Source organism: Thermobia domestica, chromosome 10 (assembly GCF_964235325.1).
Source record: "Thermobia domestica chromosome 10, izTheDome1.hap1.1, whole genome shotgun sequence".
NCBI classification, from domain to species: Eukaryota; Metazoa; Arthropoda; class Insecta; order Zygentoma; family Lepismatidae; genus Thermobia; species Thermobia domestica.
Genome location: NC_137463.1, coordinates 99,105,805 through 99,133,371, shown reverse-complemented (window position 1 = coordinate 99,133,371; position 27,567 = coordinate 99,105,805). Strand labels below are relative to the sequence as shown.

Genomic DNA, 27,567 nt, shown 5'->3' with positions numbered 1-27,567 from the left:
CTAATAAAAGGCTATATCTCCGAAACTAATCTAAATATTGATAAATTTCTTTTTCCTGATTTATCTGTAAGATGTGATTTACGATTTTGTCTATCCATGCTTTGGACAGTCCCAACGGGTTTTTCGGAAAATTTAACATAAACATTAAAAACTGACATATTTTGTCCTTAATATTTCCTTTCTTGCTTTGTATCTCCCCATTGACTTATGATATGGTAAGAACATCCCGAATGTGTAGAGCATAAAATTCTCTCTTCCGACTATTAAACGAAGTTGTCGAAATTTATTTCAAAGCACAATGTCCTAAATACAAGAAGACATCGAGGAAACGCTTTGTGGCTGAATAAATAAAAGAATGAGAAAATGATACTTAGTTGTGAATTTTAAAATATCTTGAAAACAACCTTCAACCATCAGAAAAAGTTATGTAAGAAGGATTATTATGTTTTTGTTTTTTTAAATGATCTTGCACTGTACATTAAATGTAAAGGAAAAAGAGTCAAGAAATAAATATCCAAATATAATTTTTGAAACAACTTTATTGAGTATTTATCATTTTTTTTGTGTGTGTGTGTTTTGCACCAAATAGCGACATGGTGGTCGCAAAAAACTGTATGCTTCATACTCTACATAAGTTGAATGTTTAACACATAGCAATACAGGCAGTTTAAATAATTAAACACCTTTAAAATGTACGTAAAACAAGCATATTATCCTTGATTGAAACGGGAGCAAATGACACTTGCTTCTTTTGTGAAGTTAAAGGATCGAAAGTTTCAGTGTTTGAACAAAGGACAAGGTTCATGAAAAATGAACTGCAACTAATTCAGGATAAAATTGTTAAGCATTAATAATAATTGAAGTTTAAAAAAAGTTAAACTCATAAAAGTAATTGATACATTAATATGTAATTGATAACGTAATACATATTTAAGTATTAGTAGTGCTTCCAAAGCTTTGTATGAACAAAGAAAAATGTAAAATCACGAAGAATGTAGAACTCCGTGGGAAATATACTCAAATAATAAAGTGAAAAATGAAAATATCTCTCTTTTATGTACATACATAGTTTTTCCTTTGCATTATGTAGTATATGAAGCCCTTAAGATCCTTCAATCAACTTTGAGAAATGAATTACAATATTGGATTAGATGAAGCGAATTGGTTTGAACCTTGGTTGGAAGAGCCGCTTGTACCTTAGTTGAAAGACCGGTTTGAAGATTGGTTGGTAGATCGGTTGGAAGATCGGTTCGAAGATTGGTTGGAAGATCGATTTGAAGATCTGTTCGAGGATTGGTTTCCAGATCTGTTTGAAGATGAAGATCCGTCTTCATCACCTTGATCGTTGATTGGCAATGATTCCCAAAATTCAGGATTTCCAAGGCTCTCCTCAGTAGTTCGCATTGAGATATCAGTGGGTGACCCAATGTATAGATACTTCAAAGGTCCATTTTCAGGTACAGATTCCCATTCTTCTCTTCTGCCTGTGGAAGGTTCGCTGAAAAACAAAAGGAAATATTTTACAAAAATTTATATTAAAAAGGATTTTGCAACAAAATATTCTATATCACTACTTTAATTATGTCAATACTAATTTAATCAATAAGTTGAAAGGAACTAAAAAACAAATGAACATTCATACCAAAATAACATTTAACGTATTCACTGGACCTTGCAGCCTCCTATTTGAAATCAATTTTTGATATTAAGTACACGTAATCATAAAAACATTTAATCAAACAGATTTTCCTGATATATAAGAATAAGTCAAAAACTCTGCAATATTTCGGTCGCTGGCTTGCTTTATGAATTAAGTTACAACAAAGGCTGCTAAGCTCTGAAAGTAAAGGCATCATGTTACACTCTTTGAAGCCATTATTTGGCAAGTTTTATGACCACATTCCGTTTTTTTTTTGTTTGTTTGTTTTTGGTGATAAAGAACACTTCAACCTCTAAACCCTCTTGCTTGTTAAAGTATCGCGATGTTAGAGTTCAAAAATGAATCGCGGATAGAAACAAGTAATCATCTGAGAGCGCGAGGTCAGTACTATATGTTGAATGTGGCAAAAAGTTTTCGGAGTTTATTTCGGCCCGTTCGAGAGGTATGGGGTTTAGGTTTCTCCTGCTGCAGAAGGACTCACCTTCTGTTTACCAATGCAGATCTTTTTAAGCACAAAGACAGTCATCCGCTTCACTTGTTCGGATCACAAATTGTAGTTGAAGTTTCGATAGTGAGTTATACCGTTATAATTCCACCAACGCAGTACATCACCTTGTGTTTGAAAAGCTTGTATTAAGTGGCAGGTACCGACACATGGTACATATCAGCAGGGTACAAACTACCTATACCTGTGCTAGCGAGAAGCACCATTGGCTTCAACTGCTTCGCTTATGTGACAAATACCGCAAACGACGCTCGGATGCCACCTTATGATTCACCTTTTCTCTCTTTCTTTTTCTTTTCTTCTTTTTTGACATTAACTGCTCTTAATTCATTTATTCAATCTAAAGTTTCAAGAGAAAAATTTAATTCCGCTAATGCCTGTGATAATCTTCTTTTCGATCCATACGTGTTAATAGGTTTATTTATATATTCAACTTTAAAAAAATACCTCCCAAATTAGGACGTTTTTATCAATGCGACCTAAACTAGTAGAAATGGCACATGATGGAGAAAATAATTATTAAAACTCTTTAGTACTGAGGAAATGTGTGGTTGAATATTGTACATAATTATATGTACGTATTATAATTCTGGGAGCAACTTATATGGTTAGTGATAGAGATTTCTACAATACCAAGTGTCGTATCTTGCTTTACGCTATCTTATGATACAATATTACGTGATTACATGGCACAAGTGGATCGGATAGATAGTTTACCACATGTGGTTTACAGAAATTACTTGAATGATAGCAAGTTCGGTAGAACTTGACTACACAGTAGAAAGAATTATTTTTTAATGAGTTTTTTCATCAATCTCGACCGAAAATTCTACTCGAATTAACCAAGTGTTCCAACGTTATTAACCGAAGAATATAAGAGGATTGAAAGATTCTTTCCAGTCCTGGACAAAGTTTATCTTGATTACAGAAAGCAAAATTAGGTACGCATCTGAAATTTCACATATTCTGATCTCGGAATATACGAAAATCAATAAAAATACTGTTATATCTATAATGCAAAAATTGTCACTGGTCCATAAGATACAAGCAAGACTTGCAAAAATTGAGTCCCATCAGTATATACAACTAGAACATTACATTGTATAATTTTGTTATCTTACCCTGTTCTGGCAAAAGAAACCCATATATTTACAAGAACATCTGACATTTGTTTTTCTGGTCCTGAAGTTTCAATGTTTGGTACAGTTCTTGGGGAGTCAATGATAAGGCGCAAATCGTCTCCATGGCTTACACCTAATTATGAAAAAGGGATTAGTAAGAACTATTGTTTATGATACTTATTGTGATTACTTTGGTTTAAAAGTATTTCTAACTTAAAATAGTATATGCAAAATTTAGCTTAGCATCTTGTCTATGCGCTTAGAACGTAAACATAGGTCTACCAAGTATAAAAATAGTTTTATCCAAAATCGGAAACATAACATTTGCATACTTCCACTCTTCTATTTAGCATTAATAAAACAAAACTGACCAAAAGACCAAATTTATATTAATAATACCTATGTAGCAATATCGGCAAAATAACATCGTCTTCATCAGGCACGTCATGAAGGCGGGTCACATTGCCAGAACTGTTGTACATGTATTATTAATATATATTCAGTGTTTTGGACAGTTTTGTTTTACTAATACTGTGACTTATGCCAAAGCTATAATGAGCAAGATACATCAGCTATCTATTTACTGATATGTTCGAATTGATGAAGGCTTCTGTAATCATACTTCCAGATAGTTGAAAAATCAACTGTGAAACGCAATATTCATCATCAAATCCATTGTACGGCTTGCAGAAGTTTTTATAATTACTTTATGTACACAAGGCAAGCTTTGCATTCGATATACTGATAGGTCTTCTGCACAGACTAGAAAACATCTATAGAGATCTAAAAGGATACGAACATACTGTACCTCTCTTTTGTTACAGATTAACTCTTTTACTTATTACTATTGAACGGCCGTAAGAGGGCAGATTATATCCCACTGCCATTATTATTAAGACGGCTGTACAGTGAAACCTTCCTTAATGGACACTTTCGTAATACGGACAGAATAGAATAGAATAGAATATTTTTTAGTGTTGTTAAGCCTACGTATGATTAGGCAATGAACAACGTTAAAGGATTATACATGCATGCTTTAAAATATTATAGTAGCGACTTTCATACTTCACAGTAGATACATATATTTATTACAATAAATTTAATATTCTAAGATATCACCAGTGGACAAATAATTTTTGCGCTTCAAAAAATTCAATAATATTATAAAAAAGCAATACTAATAGTCATTTATAAAGCTTAGCTTTGAATTTATCAAGGGGCAAATAATGAATATAAATTGATAGCATATTCATAAATGCTATACCAGCAATAGCATAACTGTCTTTAACTAGATAATCTACTATAAGGTGTATCAATAGTTTGCTCGATATTGTATTATATGTATGTATATTTTCTCTATATATCATAGCTGGAACATTCCGTTTTGAGTAGATCAATACTAAAGAAATGTAAAGATTAATTACAGTCATTATCTTTAGTTGAACAAATAGAGTATTTCTATGCTCATTGAAGGACACACCACTAATTATTCTAACAGTCTTCTTTTGTAATAGTAACACAACAGAGTTCCTTGTCCCGGCAAAAATATTTTAGCTGTTAGCTTCCAAGATATTGTAAGAGTGCTTGTAGTAACTACACCTTACTAAAATCCATTCCTAGCTATGTATCGTATAGTACAAACCAAAATAACTCATCGTCACTTTGTCTTTATGTACCGTAAATGCACATATTCAACTTAACATTCCTTACACATGTCTCTCATTTATAATTTAATTATATTCACTTTCCATATTTATATTTTACTCTTATTGAATCTAGCATCATATCGCTTAATCGACATATGTTTATTATTTACTACTAATTCAATATTCTATTGTCTAGTCCTGAATTACATCTTAGTGCTTCATGTATAAGCTATTTCTACCTCCTAACATTTCTTTTGAGGAGATGAATTAACATTAGCAAAGATTTGGCAAGAAATTGTTTGAAAAATAAACATGGACAGGTAGAATAGAGTTAAAAGAAGAAGTAAATTTGTAATTTTTATTTATTGGATATATATTAGAAATGAAAGGTTTACATGTTATTTTGAAAGTTAAATATCTGAGGTTATAATACTGATATTTGGCAGTCTTAATGTTGTTGATAAATATATTTTTGGCTAATTGGCGTTGCTTAATTCAGTAATTTAGATGAAGATATTGTCTTAGAATTTTCATTGAATATAAAATACATTAGTTTTATATAAGGCAAAACATTTTAACTAGTTTCGTCTACATTATGAATAATAATTTATTTGATAACGATAAGATGCTCCAAGTACGATTGGTGAACATTCCCTTGAAGAATTTAAGGATAAAGTTTCACAGAAAATATCCAGTCGTAACCTTTCTTAAACTACCTATCACACTACACCCTATCATATCTTACCTTATCCTAAATTTACTAAATTTTATGCCATTAATGTGTGGTTAATTATTGTAAATGAAGTAAATAGTTTCAATATTTTTCAAACGTGTTTCACGATAGACTTTGTTTCATATTTGTATTAGAGATACTTGTTAAAATCACTCAGTGCTTTTGTGAAATTTTTGATTTTCTATTCGTTTACTTGAAAATTAAAATAGGAAACAAGGAAGACGGGCAACTTCTTCTTTCAAACCATTATAGTTCCTTATTCAAGCAGCTGATTATAACCACTCAATGCTGATCACCTACTGACATTTTCGATCTTGTTTTTTAATCTGGACACTCGAAAGTGAAAAGTGGAACAGAAGAGACTCTCTTAATTCAACCATTATAAATAGCAAAATAAATAAACAATATATTATTTTATTTGCATCTTTCTTCTTACTTTTTCTCATAAAGAAAGAACTCATCTACTTACCGAAATCCTCCTGTGAGCCTTCGCTCAAAAATTCGGAATTGCTATGTCTTCCTCTGAAGTCAAACTGGTAGAAGTAGACTGGGGCATCAGAAGTTGAGGCATGAAGCTTAGCTCCTTTTTCTATTCCATTTACATATATTCTATCGGAAACACTCTGCCAAGAGAGATGAAAATTGAAATCACAACAAAGGTATGGAAAATTAAAAATTCTACATAAACGTTAAACATTGAATTAAATACATATCATCTTACAGTTGTAGTAATCTACGTGTTATTAAAGGCGGCCTTTACATATGAGCAGTGATTTTACAGTGAAATTGACTAATAGGTAATTTATTTTGCCTTGATTATATAAACGTTGCTGTAGTAATAATGAATGAAACGATGGGTAGCTAAGCCCCTATGAACTGAATTATAAATCTTACAAGGAGAAGGCAGACTTTGGTAAGTGAACTTCGGGGCCATTTTTTGCAAGGAGGTAGTGCACATTTAAAGAGTTAATATTACAAACTGGGAGAGCGCAATGGGCAAAAATAAGGGAGAAAAACCGTCTTCAAAAGTTTTCTACTCGCCACATATACTGTTCGACGAGCAAATTTATCAAGTGACGGCGTGGCAGAGAGAGTTAAGTGTGCAACTCGTATGCAAAGGGTCCCGGGTTCGATACCCGTTCGATCAATCCTTATTTTGTTTTTGCTTCAACTAATAAAGTAACCTTTTGTAACTATAAATAAAATATTAATTCACCATATGTTTATAATGAATAAAACAATAGAAATTTTAAAATCACTTGTAAATTCTTTCAATATTCCATGTTAACTAGCAAGAAAATTTAATCTATTCCGTATATATATACTGATATCACGAGTTGTATTATGGTTACGGCAGTCAACGGCGCCGATTTCTCTGTAAATTTGGGGGTGGGGGCATTCATAAAAAATGCATACAACAATACATGTAACAATCAAAAATACATATGGAACTACATATTCATAAAAATACATGGGGCCCACATGAGCTTGGGGGGACGGGCCCCCCATGATCGGTGCCCTTGACGACAGTCGTTGTGTAATAAATGTTCTTGACGCTTCGTGTCTACATCTGTTGACAGTGTGCGATTTACAAAGGAGTTGAGGGGGGAAATCCCGTTTGTTAATACTGGATGCTGCTATAACCAAAGCAGATTTCCCCCTCATTCCCCTTGTATAACAGACAATGTTTTATTTTTAAAACCACATCTTGAGGCGAACGCATTTTCTCAAACCAATAATTAAAAATGCTTAACACTGAGTGCATTACATACATACGCTTCTTTATGAAATACTTAGGAATCACTCCATCTCGCAGCACCTCCATTAATCGATTTCTCTAAGACATTGTCCTTCCGATAAGCAGTCTCACGAGAAGTGGAAGATTTAATGCCCTTGAAAATCACATATACAATCTTAAGGATGTTTCGATCGTACCATCAGATATATTGATCTCCATCTTCAGAGGAGGAATTGCGAATCAATCAAGAGGTAGAACAGAATAAATTAGTTAATGCGTTTCTTTCAAGTGTGCCAATTATATAAGATTCCTACAGAACCAGTGACCACCAAAAGACGGATTCTGGAGACGGAATATTGTAGGGCAATCAATTATAAGTATTCTCTTTATGTATACACTTAAGTCTTTAATTAAAATGGGGCATAGGGCTGTATTCACTGATTCTAATGGATCTAATTTTGTATTATTGACAACTACAAAACCAGTCATTTCATTCACACAGTCACTTCTTTCAGCTAAGATTTCATATTATCTAAATCATTTTCTTTGGCTCTTAGATTTCTTCTCTTAGCTCCACGTTTTAATTCGTTGTAGGTGAGAACCTTTAAATTTCTGATAGCCTAATAAGATATCCCTAAAGTGGCAAGTTTGGTCTTGATCAATGGCAAGAAAAGGGTGTACTTTATGCCCTGCTGTAGGCACGGCGTTCTTCCCTTTTTATGTCACTCCGTATATCGAAGGCATACCATTGTGTGGCTGCTTTATAATATCTTTTATTTTAAAGATATTTCATTTTCCATTTTGTTTCTACAAATGGTTTCATTTGTTAGATTTGTTAACCTCCCCAAATATCTATGCATAAGTTAGCCTTATAGAATTGCAATGTCCGTCCGTCTGTATGCCGACAGGATCAGAGCAAAAAGATAAAAGATAGTGAGAAGCGATTTTCTACCATCTATTTAGTGTCCCAAGAACAGATTCCATCTTCATCCTTAACTATCTACTAAAACCGAAAGTAGATCTGCTTGAAACCCACTATAATTTTCAGTTTCAATTGATCTACTTAGAGCGAAAACGCTAATGGTTTTTGATATGGTTTCAGCGTCGCAAAGATAAATCCTTTGTCTGATCTGATCTCTTTACTCTAACCGGAATTTGATATGGTTTAAGCGTCGAAAAGATAAGTCCTTTGTCTGACCTTATTTCTTTACTGTAACCGAAATTTTATATGGTTTCAGCGTCGCAAGGATAAGTTCTTTGTCTGACCGTATCACTTTATTTTAGCCGGAATTTATGGATCTGCTATTTCTGGTTATGTTGTTGAATTCACTATAACTTTGCAATATGAAACGAGTCTCATTTTTTGTTCAAAATAGCAAACCTACCAAGGATGTTATAAATAGAGGATCTGTCCATATGTATCTTCATCCTGATAAATCGATGAAGCCAAAAAACAACCGAGCATCGGCACGTCTGATTGGCTACTCTCGTTTCCGACATCGTCTGATTGGCTACTTTCGTTTTCGCCATGTTAGTTGGCTCAAAACATTGCGATCCTATTGGGCGGAGTGAGCAGAGTAGGGGTAGCGATACTGTGACGTATGGCTTCAAGATTTTATTGTAAGGGCAGATCCTCTATTTATAAGATCCTTGAAACCTACAGAGTCGTTTTCTTCAGTCACTATTCATGATGTGATTTGTGATACATTAATAATAATAATAATAATAATAATAATAATAATAATAATAATAATAATAATAATAATAATAATAATAATAATAATAATAATAACAGCTATCAGTCTTGTTTGGTTTATTAAATCGGTGACGATGCCTTACTTTAAAAAATACATTACCTTGATAAGTTCAGTTGTAGTTTCTCTGCTGATAGGCTTATTGCCGAAATAAAATTGACGGATTTTGCTGGCAATCTCACTAAATTGATTTCTGGGTGCAGTGTAGTTGTAGTCATAGAGGAATGGGGCGATCCTCTCGAAGTTGCTGTTTAAATCTTGGAGCCTGTTAGAGTCTGCTACAAAATCTGCAACAATAAGAAATTATTTTGCAATTAAAGTAGAATCATTTAGTCTATATCTGGTATAAGTTACTTCACACAAAATCTGAGTTGCATTAATTTGTCACAGACCCATTATGTAGAGTGATCCGGGCAGATCCGATGTGACCTAGTCCTACCCAGACAAACCCATTATCAAGAGTGATCCGGGCAGACCCGATGCGACTTAGTCCAACCTAGACATACTTATTATCCAGAGTGATCCGGGCAGATCCGATGTGACTTACTCCAACCCGGACAGACCCATTAATGAGAGTGACCCTATTTGACCCGGACAGACCGGTATGATTCGGAGGATGAAACATCATCATATACATGGAGAGTATGGATGAGGCTGCTAATGTAATTCTGACAAATACGATTCTCCCTCATCTCTCTGTCTTCTCACTAAATTTATAATTTCCTTTCTCACTTGTTTGTATCCATGTGTGTTTCCCTTGTTTGCGTCTCTCTCTCTCTCTCTCTCTTTCTCCATGTATGTGCATCAACATTGGACTGAAAGATAACTACAAGGTTTATCATACTATGAACGCATGGGAATAACAGAAAAGATAAGCTACTTTTTTTATGAATAATCGTCAAACTATACTTGAACGAATACGTAAAACTTGTTATTTAAAATATGAAAGATGTCACTAAGCCCAAAAAGTGTATTCTATGTTCAAAAGACACCGTATTATTTTCCTGTATAGAAAAACGAAATAAACATGAAATTATATTTGAAATATTCCAGACATGGTATCTTGACTAGGAGCTGTCAAACCCGGAATCAAACAAATCAATGTTCGAGCTCGAGTACTGAAATCATTAATCAACGATATAGAAATCTACAGTAATGCTGCGAAGATGATATTTCGGTTGCTTCCGGATCGCCAGATCATGTTGAGTCTGAGGAGCGGATAACCCGAACAAATGTCGTGACCCACGACACATTGCATCACTGCTTTATATAGCGCCGATGTTGAAAAGAGACGCTAAACTCTAAGAAACAAGCTAAAAATAAATAATTTCCATTCCATAAAAGCGATGATAAATTTATGAAATCAGTTATTACCTGCTGCTGGGTACAGTCCCTCTGCTGTTGTACAGCTGGTCAAATATGGCAAGTTCTCCATCTCTCCATTCTTTAATGCATCGTATGGATTCTTTGTCAAAAATCTTCGGTTTCCTGCAACTTCAACAACTGCGCCAAAAGGAGCTGCTGGTTGGATATACCAAGACTAAAACAAAAGTTTAAATTATCAGCCATTACACAGAAATAATACAAATCTGGCTAATCATTGTGCTTATTAAAAAAATGAATTCGAATTCATATCTTATGTGTGTAATATTGTAACTTAGTCTTTAGCAGGGAATAGAAATAATTATTACAAAGAATACAACTAATGGAATTTAATTGAACGAAACAAATGAAATGAGTATTTCTCGTTGTACTGCAAGGAGAGGTAGGAACTTCGTTCAGTTCTTTAAAAAATACTTTCTTTCCAATTTCATTGTGAATAAGATAGATGTATGTTTCAAATTTGCTATATTGAACTTGTTGGTTGATTTTGAATTTAGCGTCCATTTTAGCACCAAAGCTACATGAGACATAAACGCACAGCTTAACGTGGGATTCGAACAACATAAGCTCTCTCCGGGTATAGAACCCAGGTCTCCTGCGCCGAAAGCTCTTGGAAATTTTGTTACACAGTAAGTATATTTATTGAAGCCTGAAATGATGGCATTTTATAAAAATGTTAAATGTGCAGTATTTCCCTATACAATGTCAATACGTTTTGCTTAATAAGTCGAGTCGCGTATACGTAGAAAAGTGCCAAAGAGAAAATAAACCGTTTAATTAACATTGATGACGAGACCTATCGTATTTTTCCTCTGCATGAAGCATTTTTGTCAGCTGAAACCCATGGTATGCATATAATTTCCCTTTTCTAGAGATCTACAGTTCTTTCAAGCAGAGATCTTTGCAACAAAACGTAAATTCTCTTATTGAAGAACGTTGTATACACGAAAACGTAAGTTCTACATATACGTACAGTACCTTGTTTGTTCAACTAACTGAAGATATTTGTACAAACCTTGATTGTTGTGGATTGTATCATTATTTACTTTGTGAACGTTTCCAATTCGACAATCATTTATGACGTCACCGATTGCTGCTCTCCATTCTCACTAAACACAGGATCAGTAGGAGTTCAGACAAAGAATTTGTTGATTTGATAAAGGCTGTGTTGACAGACAAATAGAAAAACATTGCGAGTTTTGCAGATATACACCACTCGTTGATATATGATTATACACATATACTGCAAACCCTTTTCTGTTGTCTCATTACCTTCCCTTTTTTTGCTTTATCTGTTGCTCTCAGTTGCTATTCCAAGCGTAAAACAGTGCTCATCCAGTGCTATATGTTGGCCAGTTAGAAAGAACTGACGTAGAGATTTCCTGCATACATTTTTGGAGTTGTCATTTGCTAAAGCGAGAATTCTTGGTTTTGAAACGCTCACTTAAACTAATGGTAATACATGGGATATAAGCATATCATGTGGGCTAGGCAAATACAACAAAGGCTATGATACGACGTTGCCGCTTGGTAAATGAATATGGGTAAGTAAGCGTACTATACCGTGAGCAGATGAGCAAGTGAGAGATACATCGTAGCAACACCGTAGCTCTCTCATTTGTTAACAGCATTTAAAGAGAACTTGGAACGCCGCCTTCAAATACCATAAACGTTGTGCCTTAGCATAGTAATTACTGTACATAAAATAAGGTGGATCTACAGGTAGATATTAAATTCTAATGAGATCGATGGAGGGACTCGATCAAATGTTACCTTGATCCAAGAGGGTAGCTTAAATCATGCAGCCATGTTTCAGTTATGGATCTTAATCAATTAAATATTAAATAAATATTGTATATATGGAATGGAGCAAAACAGTCAATAACAATAAAATAATCCACATAAGTGTCTGATGATTTACATATTTTAATATAAGTATTTTAGACATGTGGCGTTTAGTTTTCACTGAACATTTTGGTAGGGGGAAGGTAGCGGTGCCCTTTATCAAATTGGTGTGGGGTCTCAACCTCCTCAATTCTCCTTAATTTAATCTTTGCTTATCGTAAATTCGGACGAATCCGTATGCAATTCGCATTTCAGACTAATCGAATTAAACAGTCGAACCTTCACTGTAACGGTTGTCGTTGTCCAAATATATAACCAAATTCTCACTGCAATGGTTTTTGTTGTATATTTTGCCTCTTACTCAGCCTAACACCATCCCTAGTACAGGTCTCGGAAATAGTAGCGGCTTGTGGGGGAAGTTACATCGATAATATATACAGGATGTTATTAAAAATTATCACAATATTTTGGGAACAGATCCCTCACATTAAAATAAGAAAAAAATCATTGGGACCTGTGGTCGAAAGTGCATAGTTTCGTAGTTGTAAGGAGCGGAAAACGTGAAAAAAAAAAAAGAACTTTAAAGATCCATAATTCCAGTACTACAGGACCGATCGTAGTCGGGTTAAGGCATCACTGAGGAATTAGTATGTGAACTATCCAAATATCTATCTTTCAAAATCTCCGGCACTTGCACGGTCATTTTTTGCTGTTTGGGAGTACTTGATCACTCTCCACCTACTTCTCTAATAATTGGGATGCAAGTACTGGAGCATTCTTAAACATGGATATTTGGATAGTTCACATACTTGTTCTTCAGTGATGTTTTGACCCGACTACGATAGGTTTCATAGTAGTGGAGTTTTGAACTTTTAAAGTTCACTTATTTCATGTTTGTGGCACCCTATAACTCCGAAATTATTCACTTTTGAGCACAGATCCATATGAACTTTTTTTTCTTATTTTGATGTTATTACTCTGTTCCCAAATTATTCTGGCACATTTTTGTAACACCCTGTATATTATCGATGTAACCGCCCACAAGCCGCGATTGCTCGCACAATAGATATCTGTCGATGGAAACATTGTCATTGAACGTGCAGTGAGGGCATTGATTTTTAACACGGAGACCGTTTGTTCCTAGCTTGTCTTGTTCTTGTGGACCAGATATTACAGAAAAATACAGCCACTAACTGCAAATATCGAACAAACAAAACAAACGAAATAGCTATTTTTTTTTCCTTACAAAGCCGCTTAGAGTATAAGGAAAAAGTTGCTCAAAACTTGTAATTTAACTGTGAAGTGGATGCACACAACGTCATGCAATCGTATTTAGTAACTGAATCATGCAACTATTCGATGATTAGGTGCTCCTATTTCATCACAAATAAATAAATAAACTTTTTCATTTATTAATTACGTCTCACACTTACCAAGAAATTCTTGAATTCTTGCACAAGCCTAGTGCCAGGACTCTGTCTTAGACAATCAACGAGTCTTCGAGAATCCTCGGTGGGACATCCAAGGCTGATTCCCAATTTCTGGGCCTTCTCCCTTGCTCCCTCCATCAAAGTTCCGGGATTGAGGGCTGAGCCACTTACAGAGATCGCTTTGTGGAACAGACCTGGATATAAAAAGAAAATGCACATATATAATTATAGTATTTGGTTAGCAGTTGTAATACAATGTTTCCTTTTCAGAAGCGTGGACTACCCAGCAGAAAACTTGCAGAACCCACCACGAGAAGGACTTCGAATCGTAGGGTCCTAAAATCTTAAAATGACATAGTATAATATAATACACAGGAAAATAGGCTTAAATAAATTTAAATCGGAGTAAATATTTTTTTATCGCAACTCTTTTTCTCTCTCTTTCGTTTTGGCAACTAAGGACTATGTTATTTCAACTAATTCTCCGGGCTTTGATAGTCGGGTCTCTCCGACTGAAATCTAGGTACTTAAGTTTAAAATAACGTCAATAAATCTGGATTCTTGAATAAAAGATATCATTATTAAATCTGTGTCCTTAAGTATAAGACTCTTAAATCTGGATTCTTGAACATTACATAACAGTATTACATCAGAGTGCTTAAACATAAAGTAACAGTCTTAAATCTGGGTATTTGAATTTAAAATAACAGTCTTAAATCTTTTTTCTTGCATATAACAGTATTATAACTTAGTCTTGAATTTAAGGTAACAGTCTGAAATCTGGGTTCTTGGATTTAAGATGATAGTCTGAAAACTGCGTTCTTGCTTTTAGGATAATAAACTGGGTTCCTGAATATAAGATAATACTCTTAAACCTGGGTTCTTGCATATAGTAGGTTTAAATCTGGGTCCATGAATATAATATAAAAGTCTTAAATTTGAGTTCTTGAATATAAGATACAAGTCTTAAATAAAGGTTATCGAATATAAGATAACAGTCTTAAATCTGGGTTCTTGAACATAAGAAAACAGCCTTAAATCTGGGTTCTTAAATATAAGATGACAGTCTGTATTGGCTAATAGTCTAATGAAATATATCTGGGTTATTGAAATTAAGATAGGTCTTAAATCCGGTTTCTTCAATATAATATAACAGTCTTAAATCTAGGTTCTTGAATATAACAGTATTTAATCTGGGTACTTGAATATAACCTAACATTCTTAGATTTAGGTTCTTGTATTTACAATAACAGTCTTAAATCTGGGTTCTTGAATATATGAAGAGTCTTAAATTGTATGAAAATTAATTGACAAATATTTAGTAATGTATGCATCACGGACTTATCGTGCATGGAAACTCCAGAAATTTCGCTTTCCCTTAAGTAAACGGAATAATACATTAACGATAATATGTTAAAATAAATTATGCAAGAATGAATCAAGAGTAATTCAAAACATCAAGAATAATCCATTAAATATTCAGAATAATGTATTAAAAGTAACAGACATAAAAAACTATGACATGCCACTGATGGCCATTATTTAGCAGTTCTTATATATGTTGTATTGCCATTTTTTCATCTACCCTAAATTACACTTCCTTAATTTATTCTATAGGATTTCATATACTCTTAAATCACAGAAAAAGGAAACTGACTACGAAATCCATTTCTAATGGCATAGTGCTTTGTCTAACTATGTTATACAAATAACTGAAATCTATCTTACATAACTTTGCATGCAAACATAAAGTAGAAAATTATCATTTTCGTCTGTTAGTAATTAAAAATCGACATGAATGACTGACCTCTTGACAATGGTGATAAGAGATGTAATTGAACTGCAGCTGATCCAGCCGAAGCTCCTGTAAGGATGACACTATTGGGATTTCCTCCAAACGAGGCTATGTTCTCCTTTATCCATTGAAGAGCTGCGGTTTGATCCTTTAATCCATTGTTACCAGGCAACACATCATCTTCAGTACTCAAAAATCCTAATAGAGAAGAAAAGAATATACAGCATATAAGCAAAGTGTGACATTAATGTGTCTTACTCAACGGCAGATAATGACTTTAAATAATGAGGTTGATATATTAAGAACATTAAATTAGCCTTTTCAATAACAATTTACAAATGTTAGTTATTTTATTCAATAAAAAAGCATACGCAGCTGAACATAATAAAAGCGGGTTGGCTCGAGAAAAGGTCGGATATGATATTTTATATCGAATGAGTATTCAGGGATAATATTGTATTGTATTTGCAATTACATATACTCTCCAACTATGACAATGTAGAATACCTGGTACACTATAAATAAGAATACGATAAATTTAAAGCATTTTAAAATTAAAATCAACTTTCAAACTGTAAATATACTCTACAATACAATAAATTCAACATATACACTACACTACAGTATTCAGTACTTTCAAACTGAATCGAATGATCCATATTTTGTCTTTTGCTTTAAAAATCTGATAAATCAAGGTCTGCAAAACCGAGAAATTAGAGTGTATTTTTGAAAGATTATCATTGAAGTTACTTATGTATTACTTTACTTTTTTTTTTTAGATAGTAATAATTATGAAATAAATTGTTTTAATTACCTACCTAATATTCCAAGACGGTAGTTTATGGTGACGAAAACAACATCCTTATCAATCAGTATGTTTGGACCGTAATAGCTTCCACTTCCAATCATTAAATCACCACCATGAATAAATACAAAGACATCCAAATTGGGGCTATTTCCCCCTTCAGGAAGCTATGAACATAAAACAAGTCATATATTATTTTAACGGAAAATTTTAATTTAAGGTAGCTTGTATCATATTAAAGAAAATGAACTTCTTGGCTTATCATCTGGTAATATTGTTGTAAACTAATAGCTTCTATTGCCAACTACTATTCAGCAAAATACTAAGTTTAAGTGAAGTCAAAGCACCAGTGTTCACATTTTTATTCGAACATTTTTTCACTCACTTTATTATTAATACTATTACTATTACTATTATTATTTTGTAAACAATGTATTTTTTAAAATGTCCCGTTCCCTGTTTACACAAGTAAACTAATGAAAATTATATATATGAGGCTATCCGGAAAATAGTAAATAGTACCTATTCGGGTCGTGTACAGCGCTGGGAGCACGTCATTCAGGATTAACAAGTCTTAGTTATCTTCTCCTCACTGTGCGTAAGTTTTTGTTGCGCTATCTATGTTTTTCTTCTTTTAGTGAGTGTTCAAAATGAAAAAAGGAGAGGAAGAGAAAAAAAAGGAAAAGGCAGCCACTTGTGAAGTGATGAACTGAAATCTCTAATTCGGTTTCTTAACTAAAGAAATGTGCAACCATGTGATATTCACTGTCAAATCAAATTAGCGTCGTGCTTCTCCATGATATTGTCAAACTTGATGTTGCGTAGAAAACACGACAATGCCTTCAACAATTTCAATGGGAAAATTTGGACTATGCACTCTACACTCCCGACTTGGCTCCTTCTAATTTTTTTACCTTTTTACAAAATTGAAAGAAATTTTTGTAAAAATCATGCGTTCATAGTGATAAAGGCTTAAGAGAAGGACATTTCTTTCTTCAAGGAACTACGGATGGAGGAATTTCACGGAAAGATACAAAAATTTATTACATAATATGACAAATGGATTAATTTACGTGGTAACTATGTAGAAAAGTGTGGTAAAGTTTGCTGTTTTATTGTTTTCTTAAAAGGAAGATCCTTGCTGTTGCTTTTAAAAAACAAAAATATAAAACGGATACTACTTTCGAGATGGCCCTCGAATACAAAGACAGGTGCTTATAATCAGGGCCGGTTCTAGACATTTCTTAAGTGTAAGCAAACAATACTTAGGCGCCCCCACCTAAATTATAATAGAAGAGCAGAAAGTTGTAATGGACAAAAGTTCTTCAAATAATAGTTTCAATTGCAAGTTTCTTCAATATTTGTAGTCTGCCTGTGAACATTAACGAAAAATGGCGAAATTATAACTTATTGACTGTGGATGAATACTGAACAAAGTTCCAATTATAGTAATTAATAGCATTTTTAGTAAATAAGTACAAGACACAACTAATATAGATATAAGATGTATTTTGACAAGCACAATTGAAACATAAAAGTCTAAACAGAATAAAACCCATAAGCTTCAACTCTAATATTAACAAAGGTTTGATTTTGACAAAGAGGTATGGTCTTATGCTTCATTAAAAGCATATTTACTTAATGTTTTCTAGTGATGCGATTATGGTAATTAGCTTAATTTCTCGTTTTCTTTATTACTAAAAAGTTCATATTACAGACACTTTTCTGGCTTTCAATTTGGCAAAATCTCTTATTGCATCCGTATCCATTTCATTGAATATATCATTTTCAGTGGCCATCAAAACTAGTCCACTTTATCGTTCTTGAGATATAGTTGATCTCAAATAGTTCTTTCTTAATTTTAGCTGAACTTGTTTAATACATAACAAATGACAAAAGTGCGTGCCTTAATCGATATCTAATTTGTTTTCGATCCAGTTGCAGACCTTTAAAATCAGGCCCTCCTCCTCCCGAAAAAATATTTTCAGGCCCCCTTAGGCTTATAAAACAATTCATTCCTTTCATGTATCTTTCCCAGATAGACGTTCAAATCAGGCAATGAGTAAACACAAGCAGTGACGCACTTAAGATTTCTCTTTCGGGTCCGAAGATTTTTCGGAACAGCCTACAAAATCAGAGCCGGCTCTACCATATGTGGAAAACGTGAATTTGCACGTTGCGGATAGTTTCAAGGGCGGCAAAATCTGTTATAACTATATTATTTAAAATAAATATTTCTTGTTAGAAACACTCTATGATGATGGTATTAAATTTAATGTAGTATAATATTTGAATATTAATTCATAAATCATGTTTAGGTCGCATTAGTTTAAGGTCACATGGACAGTGCTAAAGCAAATGATCAAACAAATCCGAACATGAATTGCTATCAAATACAAGAACTCAGTTCTTGAAGAGGAGCGAACACCTATTACATTTAGTAAGTTACCACAATTTTTATATGAAAACTAGTCATATCTTTGTCACAAACAAGTTCCTTATCATTGAAGGAGGTATTTTTTTAAAATTTTTAAACAGATATAGAAGGAAAATCAAGAAATAGAGATAAAAGAGCTAGTAGCACTGGAATTGCAAACTGATATATTGATATTGAAGCTTGATATTGAATTCTATAAAAAGCATTACCATCTTTCCTCTAAAGGTGCGTTTGGTTCATCTTTCACTGACATAGTAGATTATTATTTAACGAAACACAAACAAACCGAGATTGTATTTGTAGTGTCTATGCCTTTCTGAGTGCGAGTACTCTTTCCCTCCCCTTCGTTGTTCATGATAGGGTAGCACACTTAAAATAGTGGCTTTTAAGATTTGTTCTTTCTGGAGAAAGGGCAGCGACAAATGATGCCATTGTACGGGGCTGGAAATTGTCTAGGACCGGCCCTGTACAAAATTCAAATAATATTATGTATTTGCCCCCTGGAATTGTGCTAATTTTCTTAAAAATTAAAATTCTGGGGGATTCAGACTCTCGGACTACCTCCGCCGGTGCATTCCTGAACACAAGTAACTAATAATCAAAACCCTACTTTGCACTAGGATTGTTAGCAAATGTTTAAAAATATCACTCCATCTAAATTTAATATGAGAGAATGGATTGAAAATGATTGTTACACTGTATAATACAACGACCATATGCATATGCTGTGATTGACAGTGAAAGTTCTAAAGAAAAACGTGTTGCTTATAATTCTAATGACCTTTCGATTATAGTTACCGTTTCGAGTTATATACGCATATACTACGTGAAAACTAATTGTATTCAAACACATTTTGAAATACATTAAATTGAATTCAGATCCGTAACCGAAAAGGCAATATCCATTCAATTTTAATTTAACAATTAAATTACTACAATCAAGTAAAATAAACTTACAATTTCAAAACTTGGTCGATTCGCAAATGCTTAGTTAACAGTAACTGGTATTGACAACTTCCCCACTACAACATCTGTATGGTTATCACTTTCGAAATTTTATCCAGAAGTCGAAAGAAACATTTTAGAGTATTCGCTTGCATCTCATCTCTTTTCAAGTTTCGTAGTTTTCTTTTCCGATCAAGTTGAGTTTAGTTTAACGTCCCGTTCAGCAGCGAGGCTATACGAGACGTGGACTTACTGATTAACGTAGAATCTGAACCACATGAGCTCCCTCCGGGAATCGAACCCGGGTCTCCCACGCCAAAGTCGCATACGCTAACCGCTTAGCCAAAAAGGAGCTCTCTTTTCCGATAAAATGCTTACTTGTTTTCTATCATTATCACATGAAATACAAAGTACTAGTGAAAAGTGAAAGCACATATCATTATAAATAAATTAAAAAAAAAAAAAGCTCAGAAACGAAAATGTTGACGAATGACAAATGGACTAATAGACGTTAACAAAGTGAGCATTAAGCTGTGGACAGCGATTGTGAGTCACTGATATTAGGAACTTAAATTAAAAATTCCCTCAGAAATGATCAAAAATTCCATATGTTCCGCCCGTCTTTTCATAGTAAATCGTCCTCCTCCCTGGACCAAGGACATCAAAAGCCTAGTCGTTTCAATTTCGATAATGTGCATTTCATTTACACTGACCTTTCTCAACACGTAACTGTGGTTATTGAACCGAAGTACTATACGGGGACACTGTTTATGACAAGGCGGAGCACGTTTGAAGACATTACTTTCTACTGTAATAACGCTACTCAATCCACATGCAACACGTGCAGTTGACTTCGTGTTGTTTGTTGATCCATTCCTATTTTAAAGACATATTTGGCAGTTATATTCTTAACGAAGGTCACGGAATAGTTGTTGAGAGAGAAGAATGAAGAGTCTGTTATATCTGCATTTTGTGCATATGATGTGAAAGAATGCAGTTGTCATTAGTCGTACAGCCGTAGTAAATCTCCCTTTTACTATCTTTAAAAAATCTTTCCTAAATTTCTCTGCTTCGCGGGAAATTTTCCTAAAACTAGCATCACTTGTGAGTGTGACATTAGCGCCAATTGATGTATGAATCTATTTCAATTGTAAAGGGGTGTTTTATAACCAACCACGCAAATATTCGACTTTATTGTCCTTTTGATGTAATTTATCTATAGTTCAGTCTGTACAATATTTATTTGAAGCCGTTTGGAAAATTTTTCATCCTAACATTTTCTCTAATAAATATTCACATATAAACACAAAATTCATTTTCCAGTTTGGCGCCTTCTTCATTTGGCGCCTCCTGCAGGATTATAGATCCGGTCCTGCTTATAACAATGAGGGATTTGCTTCAGTCTATGTCGAATATAACCCCGGAAACTTAACAGAACTATTATCACTGCCAAGATGCTGACCTGAGATCTATTGCCATGACGAAGTCATAAAAGTACGTCTGAAGCTAAGGTCTCAGTAAAGCGTTAACAATAATAATACGGGGAATGGATTTAACTTTGACTTCATATGGTCATGTTAGTGTTAAGACTAAAGTTCATTCAACGAACCTTCTGATCCTGATGTAAACATTGCAGAATTGTATTACTCCGCCAGTCATCGGATGATTGGCTATCGGTCAGCGCTTCTTTCGAGAAGCACCTACTTGTACCCTGTCGATGTTTTACTTATTCCCCGCATGTGGCCATATTGTTAACTGTGATTCGCGCTAAAGTTGGGTCAAAACCATTTTCAATGCATGCGTATTCTCTTTTATTGCATTAATTCAATTTAGTTCTTAGATAAAGTGTTGTTTCTGTTGTCTAATTCTAAGGCATTCTGGTAATGAGCCTTATAAGCAAGGACTATTTTCTTCTGTCGCATGGGTGTTCTAAGGCCCTCTAACCAATAAAATCAAACAATCACCACGTGTATTTGTTTACATGCGTTCCTCGAATAAACTTTAGTTATTTTCCTCCAATATTTTATGATTTAATTATGCTTAATAACCTACTACAAAGTGTTTAACGTTAATTAGCGACTAAGGATTGCTAGACAACGAAAAGTAACGAATTGGATCGTCTTAAGACTTTTAAGTAAAGATCATTCCCCACTTTAAAAAAAATGTTTGGCGCCAATGTAGAAAAGATCAGAGGGTAAAGTTAATATGACATTATGTAAGTTAGTCTAATTATTTTCATCCATGTTAATATATTTTCGTAATATTTAAAGATCAAATTTGAAAGTAGAAAATAAAACTTATCATTCTTGTTTCGAAAGTTATTCTTTGTAAAAAACAATTTAGCCAAATAAAAGTGTGTCCACATTTTGTCATTTTTGAATACGGTCTCCCTACACTAAATTACTCCGGCTTTGAAAAAGCAGATATATGATAACCCTATTTATGTAGTTTCCAACATTTGTTCATCTCATATCATTATTGATTAATCCTTTTTTTTATATCAAATTAAAATCTCCCAATACAGGCAAGGGTACCAGAATATTACATGAGCTGACAGTAGCTGCGTGCACTAGTTTACTTAGAATGCTGTAACTTCACTATTTATACCTTCTAACAAAACAAAAAAGAAAAGAAAACGTGATTTATAACACACTATGAGAAGTATATTGCAATACTTCTTGTTACTTTGAACTTGAGGGTATGCGGATATATTCACACTTGAAGAACACAAAGGGTTAATAAATACTTAACAATATGTGGACACCAGTCTTTCTGTTTTAGATTTTGCTTTCTGCTAAAAGAATTAAATTCATTACGATTTGTATAGAATTTTTGGCATATAATAATAATAATAATAATAATAATAATAATAATAATAATAATAATAATATCTCATTACCTTATCATGAATTTACTTTGTTTCTGAAGCATACCCTTATTATTTGTTTATTTTTCATTTTTTTTATTTCACTATATTGGTGGACATGATACAATATAAATAAACATTTGTATATGACACAAATAAGCATGTAAACGAAAATCAAAGTAGAGAATAAGTAACGACAATTTTATATATTTTACAAAAATATAAACTTCGTCATTCTACAGATTGTGTAAATTGGTAGCTTGTTTCAAATGTGTCTATATTCAACTTTTTTATATTATTATTAAACATTGAACGCGTAATACCATCAAGAAACGGGAAATTGTCGTTACGTAGTCCATGAAATGAACTTCCATACTTTTTTATATATATATATATATATCAAAGCACAATAATTCAACTTCAAACAAACTGTTATTTCCTAGCTCATTTTGTAACAAAATGCATCCCGGATCCAGTTCTTCTTCTTCTTTTTTTTTTTTTTGGTCTAAACTTTCTAAACTGAACACCACTTTTCTTACGTTGCTTAAAGAATATTTCTTGGCCAATGATATGAGACAATTACACGTGACATTTCTGAACCCATTATCGGAGCTTGAAACAACTATGAAAAGATAGAAAGGCAGAAAGGGAATACTTGCTGAAGTCCCATATTTTTGATAATTTTTAGTTTCCGCAAAGTTTTGATAATCTAGTTTTTGATAACATCTAGTTTCTAAACTGGGTTCTTCCATTTTGGAACTCCTTTGAGGTTCTTTTTCCCTAGATATTACAAAATATGCAGGTACACAGCTGTACATGTTATCTCTTATTGTGATCTCTACGGCCAGTCTCTAGCAATGGTGCTCATTTCTGTATAACTTTGGAGGGTCTATCCAAGTTTTTCAGATATATTCTACAAGACTGAGAACTTTTAGTACAAATACGTCGGTCCAAGCAAAGTTCAGGAAGGGGGGGGGGGGCTCGGGCCCCGTGGTTCCCCCATAACAGTGCCCATATCTCCACTAATTGTGTTACTAAGAAGCGAAGATCTACCAAAAGTTAAACGTCAGGTTTTGGAAGATGTATATTTATCATTGAATTTGAACTATAATTATGTGAGATCCAAAGAGAACCATTTACGTTTCTTTTCTCGCAAAAACTATCTCACTTAAGTAATAAATTAAGATCATAGATGCATCGTATTTTGATTTGCAATAGTTAATTTGTATTGCAGTTGTGATTTAGGCTAGGAAATTGTGATGCGAAACCACTTTTGAAAAAGAAAACAAAACGCTGGTGGTTATATACTGTACGTACTTTAGGTTGCTTAATATCAAATTTAAACTTCTGGCAACCCTGGATCGTGCTAGAATTGCACACCTGGCAATTATGTAAATGACTGCTTCCTGAAATTAATGAAGTGTTTGTGTAATTGTTGGCGTTAATCGAGTTATTAGGAAGAATGACAGAGATAACACAATGTTGAAAGAAAAATAAATGCCATAAATAGGAATATGATGTTAATTACTGACCTGTGGTGTGTATACGTTGACGTGAAGACAGTCTTCTGTTCCAATGACTCGGTTGGATTCTACTTCATTGCTATAATCGTATTGTAAACACTCGGTTCCGTTGTGGGTAGCGTTCAACACTCCACGCCAAGGCTCAGCTGGCTGCGGTGGCTGTAATCATATTATATAAATTACTTTTCAGATAAATCCTTTCGTTAAACAAAAAGATTAATGTACTGTTACCAAGATTCAAAGATATACATATAACTAATAAATACAGATTATGTCAATGTTGTAGCTTAACATCTCCAAACTTGTGGCCAGGTACAGAAGAGGAAAAATAAATAAAACTTAGTTTGAGAAAGAAAGAAAAAAAGGAAAGCTTGGTAAGATAAAACTGATATCAGTAATTAAAAATATTACCAAAATAAAGATTTAAGCTATTAACACGCATTTTTACGTCACTTTTTTTTCTGATTAATGTCAAACCTTGCCACTTAAATTTCAGGCTCTACATACTAAGTAGACTTGTTATTCTGAACGTATAACAATACGTTTTTCTACACAGTGTTGTTAACACATTACACGTTTCCCCACCAGAAAAATGACAAAATCACCCAGTATCACCAGAAAGATTTAAAAGCCACTAAAAAAAAAAAAAAAAAAAAAAAAAACAGATTGGAAAAGGGAAAGCAAAAATGTCTGAATTATACCTAAAACCTGAGAAGAAAATCAAATGATTCCAATCCGAGAGTTTATAATCTCACATTTTTCCTTCAAGAGCAAATTTAATTATTAACCCGTGCAGATAGTTTCGTACATCGAATAGATTGAACTTTCTTTTTTCTTTCTTTTTGTTTTTTAATGCACGACTTGTTTCCGTGTTGCAAAGTATCAAAAGTAACGGAGACCCTACTAAGATTAACGTTGCGTTAATTTGTGTCAGAAGTGAAGGTTTTTGAGAGGAACTGCTCGGCGTACTTATTGTATGTTTAATATCTGTGATATCTCGCTTATACCAATATTTCTACGAGGGGAGAGAACGGTGGCTCAATGGTAGAGTGCTTACCTCTGGTGCGAGGGATCCCTGAAATATACCGTGACAATATTTTGCTACGGTACATTTAACATTTTTTCACGTATAAGCGTAAAACAAAACATCGCGCAGCACACGTTATTCCGAACACGAAGGACCGTGATGCTAGTGTTACCTAATATTTCTGTCTTTCCCATATGAAAATCAGAGCATACATTGGAATTATACCCTGAATGTAATCCCTTGTAAACCCATTGCACATTGATGAAATATGCATTTTTGGATTGCATTATGCTAATTGCATTACGCATTGCTACCCCACGGTTTCTTGAATTCGAAATAACACTGTAAATTCAGCTCTTCGAAAACTTTGGACAGCCCTAGCTCTGAAACTATGGACTTTTCCTCACGAGTCTATATGAACTTTTATTTTAATGTGAGGAATCGCCTCTTACAGTTTGTCGGTATAGTTCATTAACATCTTGTGATGTACTCAAGGATAACTAATTAATCATTACTGCAATAGCTGGCAACGCGATTCAATGCTGATCCGAGACGTTTATGTGGCATTTTTAACAGGAAAGTTAGGGAAGTCTTGTAAAATGTTCTTAGAAAGTAAGTTCATACACCGAAATTTTATAGTGTTTTGAATTTAAGGATATTAAACAATTGATTACAGGATATTAAATGAAGACTAAAGAGTAAATAATAATAATAATAATAATAATAATAATAATAATAATAATAATAATAATAATAATAATAATAATAATAATAATAATAATAATAATAATAATAATAATAATAATAATGCATGTTTTGAAATAGCACTTTATAGAATACACTGAGAAGGAAAAAAATTTTGCTGGCTAAATAAAGAAATGGAACTCTAAAGGAATTAGGTTAAACGATATATTGTTTAACCCCTTTAGGATTTATACTTTTTCAGGTAAATTTTAGTCTTTCACTCAAACAGCTACTTCTTCCTTGCTATATATCGTAGGATCATGGTTCATACCTAATTTTTTTCAGGATAGAGCATACTTTCCAACGGCACTACTTGCCTGTCTGTATTATACCCTATACCAGCGTTTCCCAACCGGTGTGCCGCGGCACACTGGTGTGCCGCGAATGGGCTGCTGGTGTGCCGCGAGGAAATCGAAACAAATTATTAATTTTATAGGAACCAAATTGCAAGACATAGGGAAAAATGTATATTTGTATTTCTCATTACTATGAACCTCTACTATAAATGTACAATTTTAAGTTTCATACTGTGTTACTTTTCTGTACATTTTTAATGTTGAAAAACGTATTTATCATTGTCATGACCATTATTGCTTCTTTATTGTTGCAGACTATTTCGTAACTTGAAATTTTAATATATCATTCAATAAATTCAACAAAGTAAACATGCATACAAATTACCTACATTTGTGTTTTAAAAGTATATTTATTTATTTGTTCGTTATATAGTGATCTTCCCTTTTAGTTAAAGGTTAGATACAGTTTTCGAAAGAGAAAGTGGATTTTTAAAAACCCAAGTCCTATATGTCATTGCAATTGTTTTCTAATTTAAAATTAGGATGAAAAATAAGCATAATGATTTACCACGGGAAAAAATCAGTGATCGAGCTTTCTTCTTTGTAAGAAGAATATCAGTAATCACATAAAAATGATTATCAGTAATATCAATAATATCAATGATTTTATATTATCAATAATAATAGTAATATATATATATGGGTGTGCCGCGAGAATTTAAATTACACTTGTAGTGTGCCGCAAGTTGAAAAAGGTTGGGAAACGCTGCCCTATACACCAGAAACGGGAAAATCGAAAAACGGGGAGATTTTTCAATTTTTTTTTCGAAATTTTTGCACCCCTCTGGGCCGGACTTGGGTTCACGTAGGAACCTGAAATTTTTCAAGAAAATACATTGTTATATACGTAATACGTGTAAAAAAATTTCAATCTTGTTCCTTAAAAACTGAGGTCGGGAGGAATTTTTGAAAGTCTGAAGGTGAGCCATTTTTTTCGTATAAAAATAGTTGAAAGATGTACTGCGTCATTATCATTTGACCTAGAGTCATGGTTCAAACGCCATTTTCTTCGGTATAACGAGCTCTTTCCAACGGTACCATTACATGTCCATATCATACACCTGAAACGGAAAATTCTGGAAAAACCCGGAATTCTTTTTAAAATTCCCGCCATAAAGCTTTGCCCCTCGGGCTCGGGCCCGGGTCTGGGTTGACGTAGGGATCTGAATTTCTTTTTTTTTTTTTTTTTTTTTTAACGTTGTAATATACATAATATATGTGCAAAATTTCAATCTGGTATCTTGAAAACAAAGG

At 33.5% G+C, this 27,567-nt stretch overlaps 1 protein-coding gene across 1 annotated transcript in view; it reads right to left on the bottom strand.

The window, feature by feature from the left end:
* Nucleotides 1-527: 527 nt before the first annotated feature.
* LOC145662600 (venom carboxylesterase-6-like) overlaps nt 528-27,567 on the bottom strand; it is a 37,208-nt gene continuing 10,168 nt past the window's right edge. The window contains exons 2-10 of the mRNA XM_081728316.1: nt 24,196-24,345; nt 16,429-16,582; nt 15,623-15,808; nt 13,819-14,009; nt 10,532-10,697; nt 9,260-9,444; nt 6,135-6,288; nt 3,287-3,419; nt 528-1,498 (exon numbers count right to left, since the gene is read on the bottom strand). Of these exons, the coding sequence (XP_081584442.1) occupies nt 1,198-1,498; nt 3,287-3,419; nt 6,135-6,288; nt 9,260-9,444; nt 10,532-10,697; nt 13,819-14,009; nt 15,623-15,808; nt 16,429-16,582; nt 24,196-24,345 (1,620 nt within the window). The 3' untranslated portion in view covers nt 528-1,197. The remainder of the gene's footprint in view (nt 1,499-3,286; nt 3,420-6,134; nt 6,289-9,259; nt 9,445-10,531; nt 10,698-13,818; nt 14,010-15,622; nt 15,809-16,428; nt 16,583-24,195; nt 24,346-27,567) is intronic.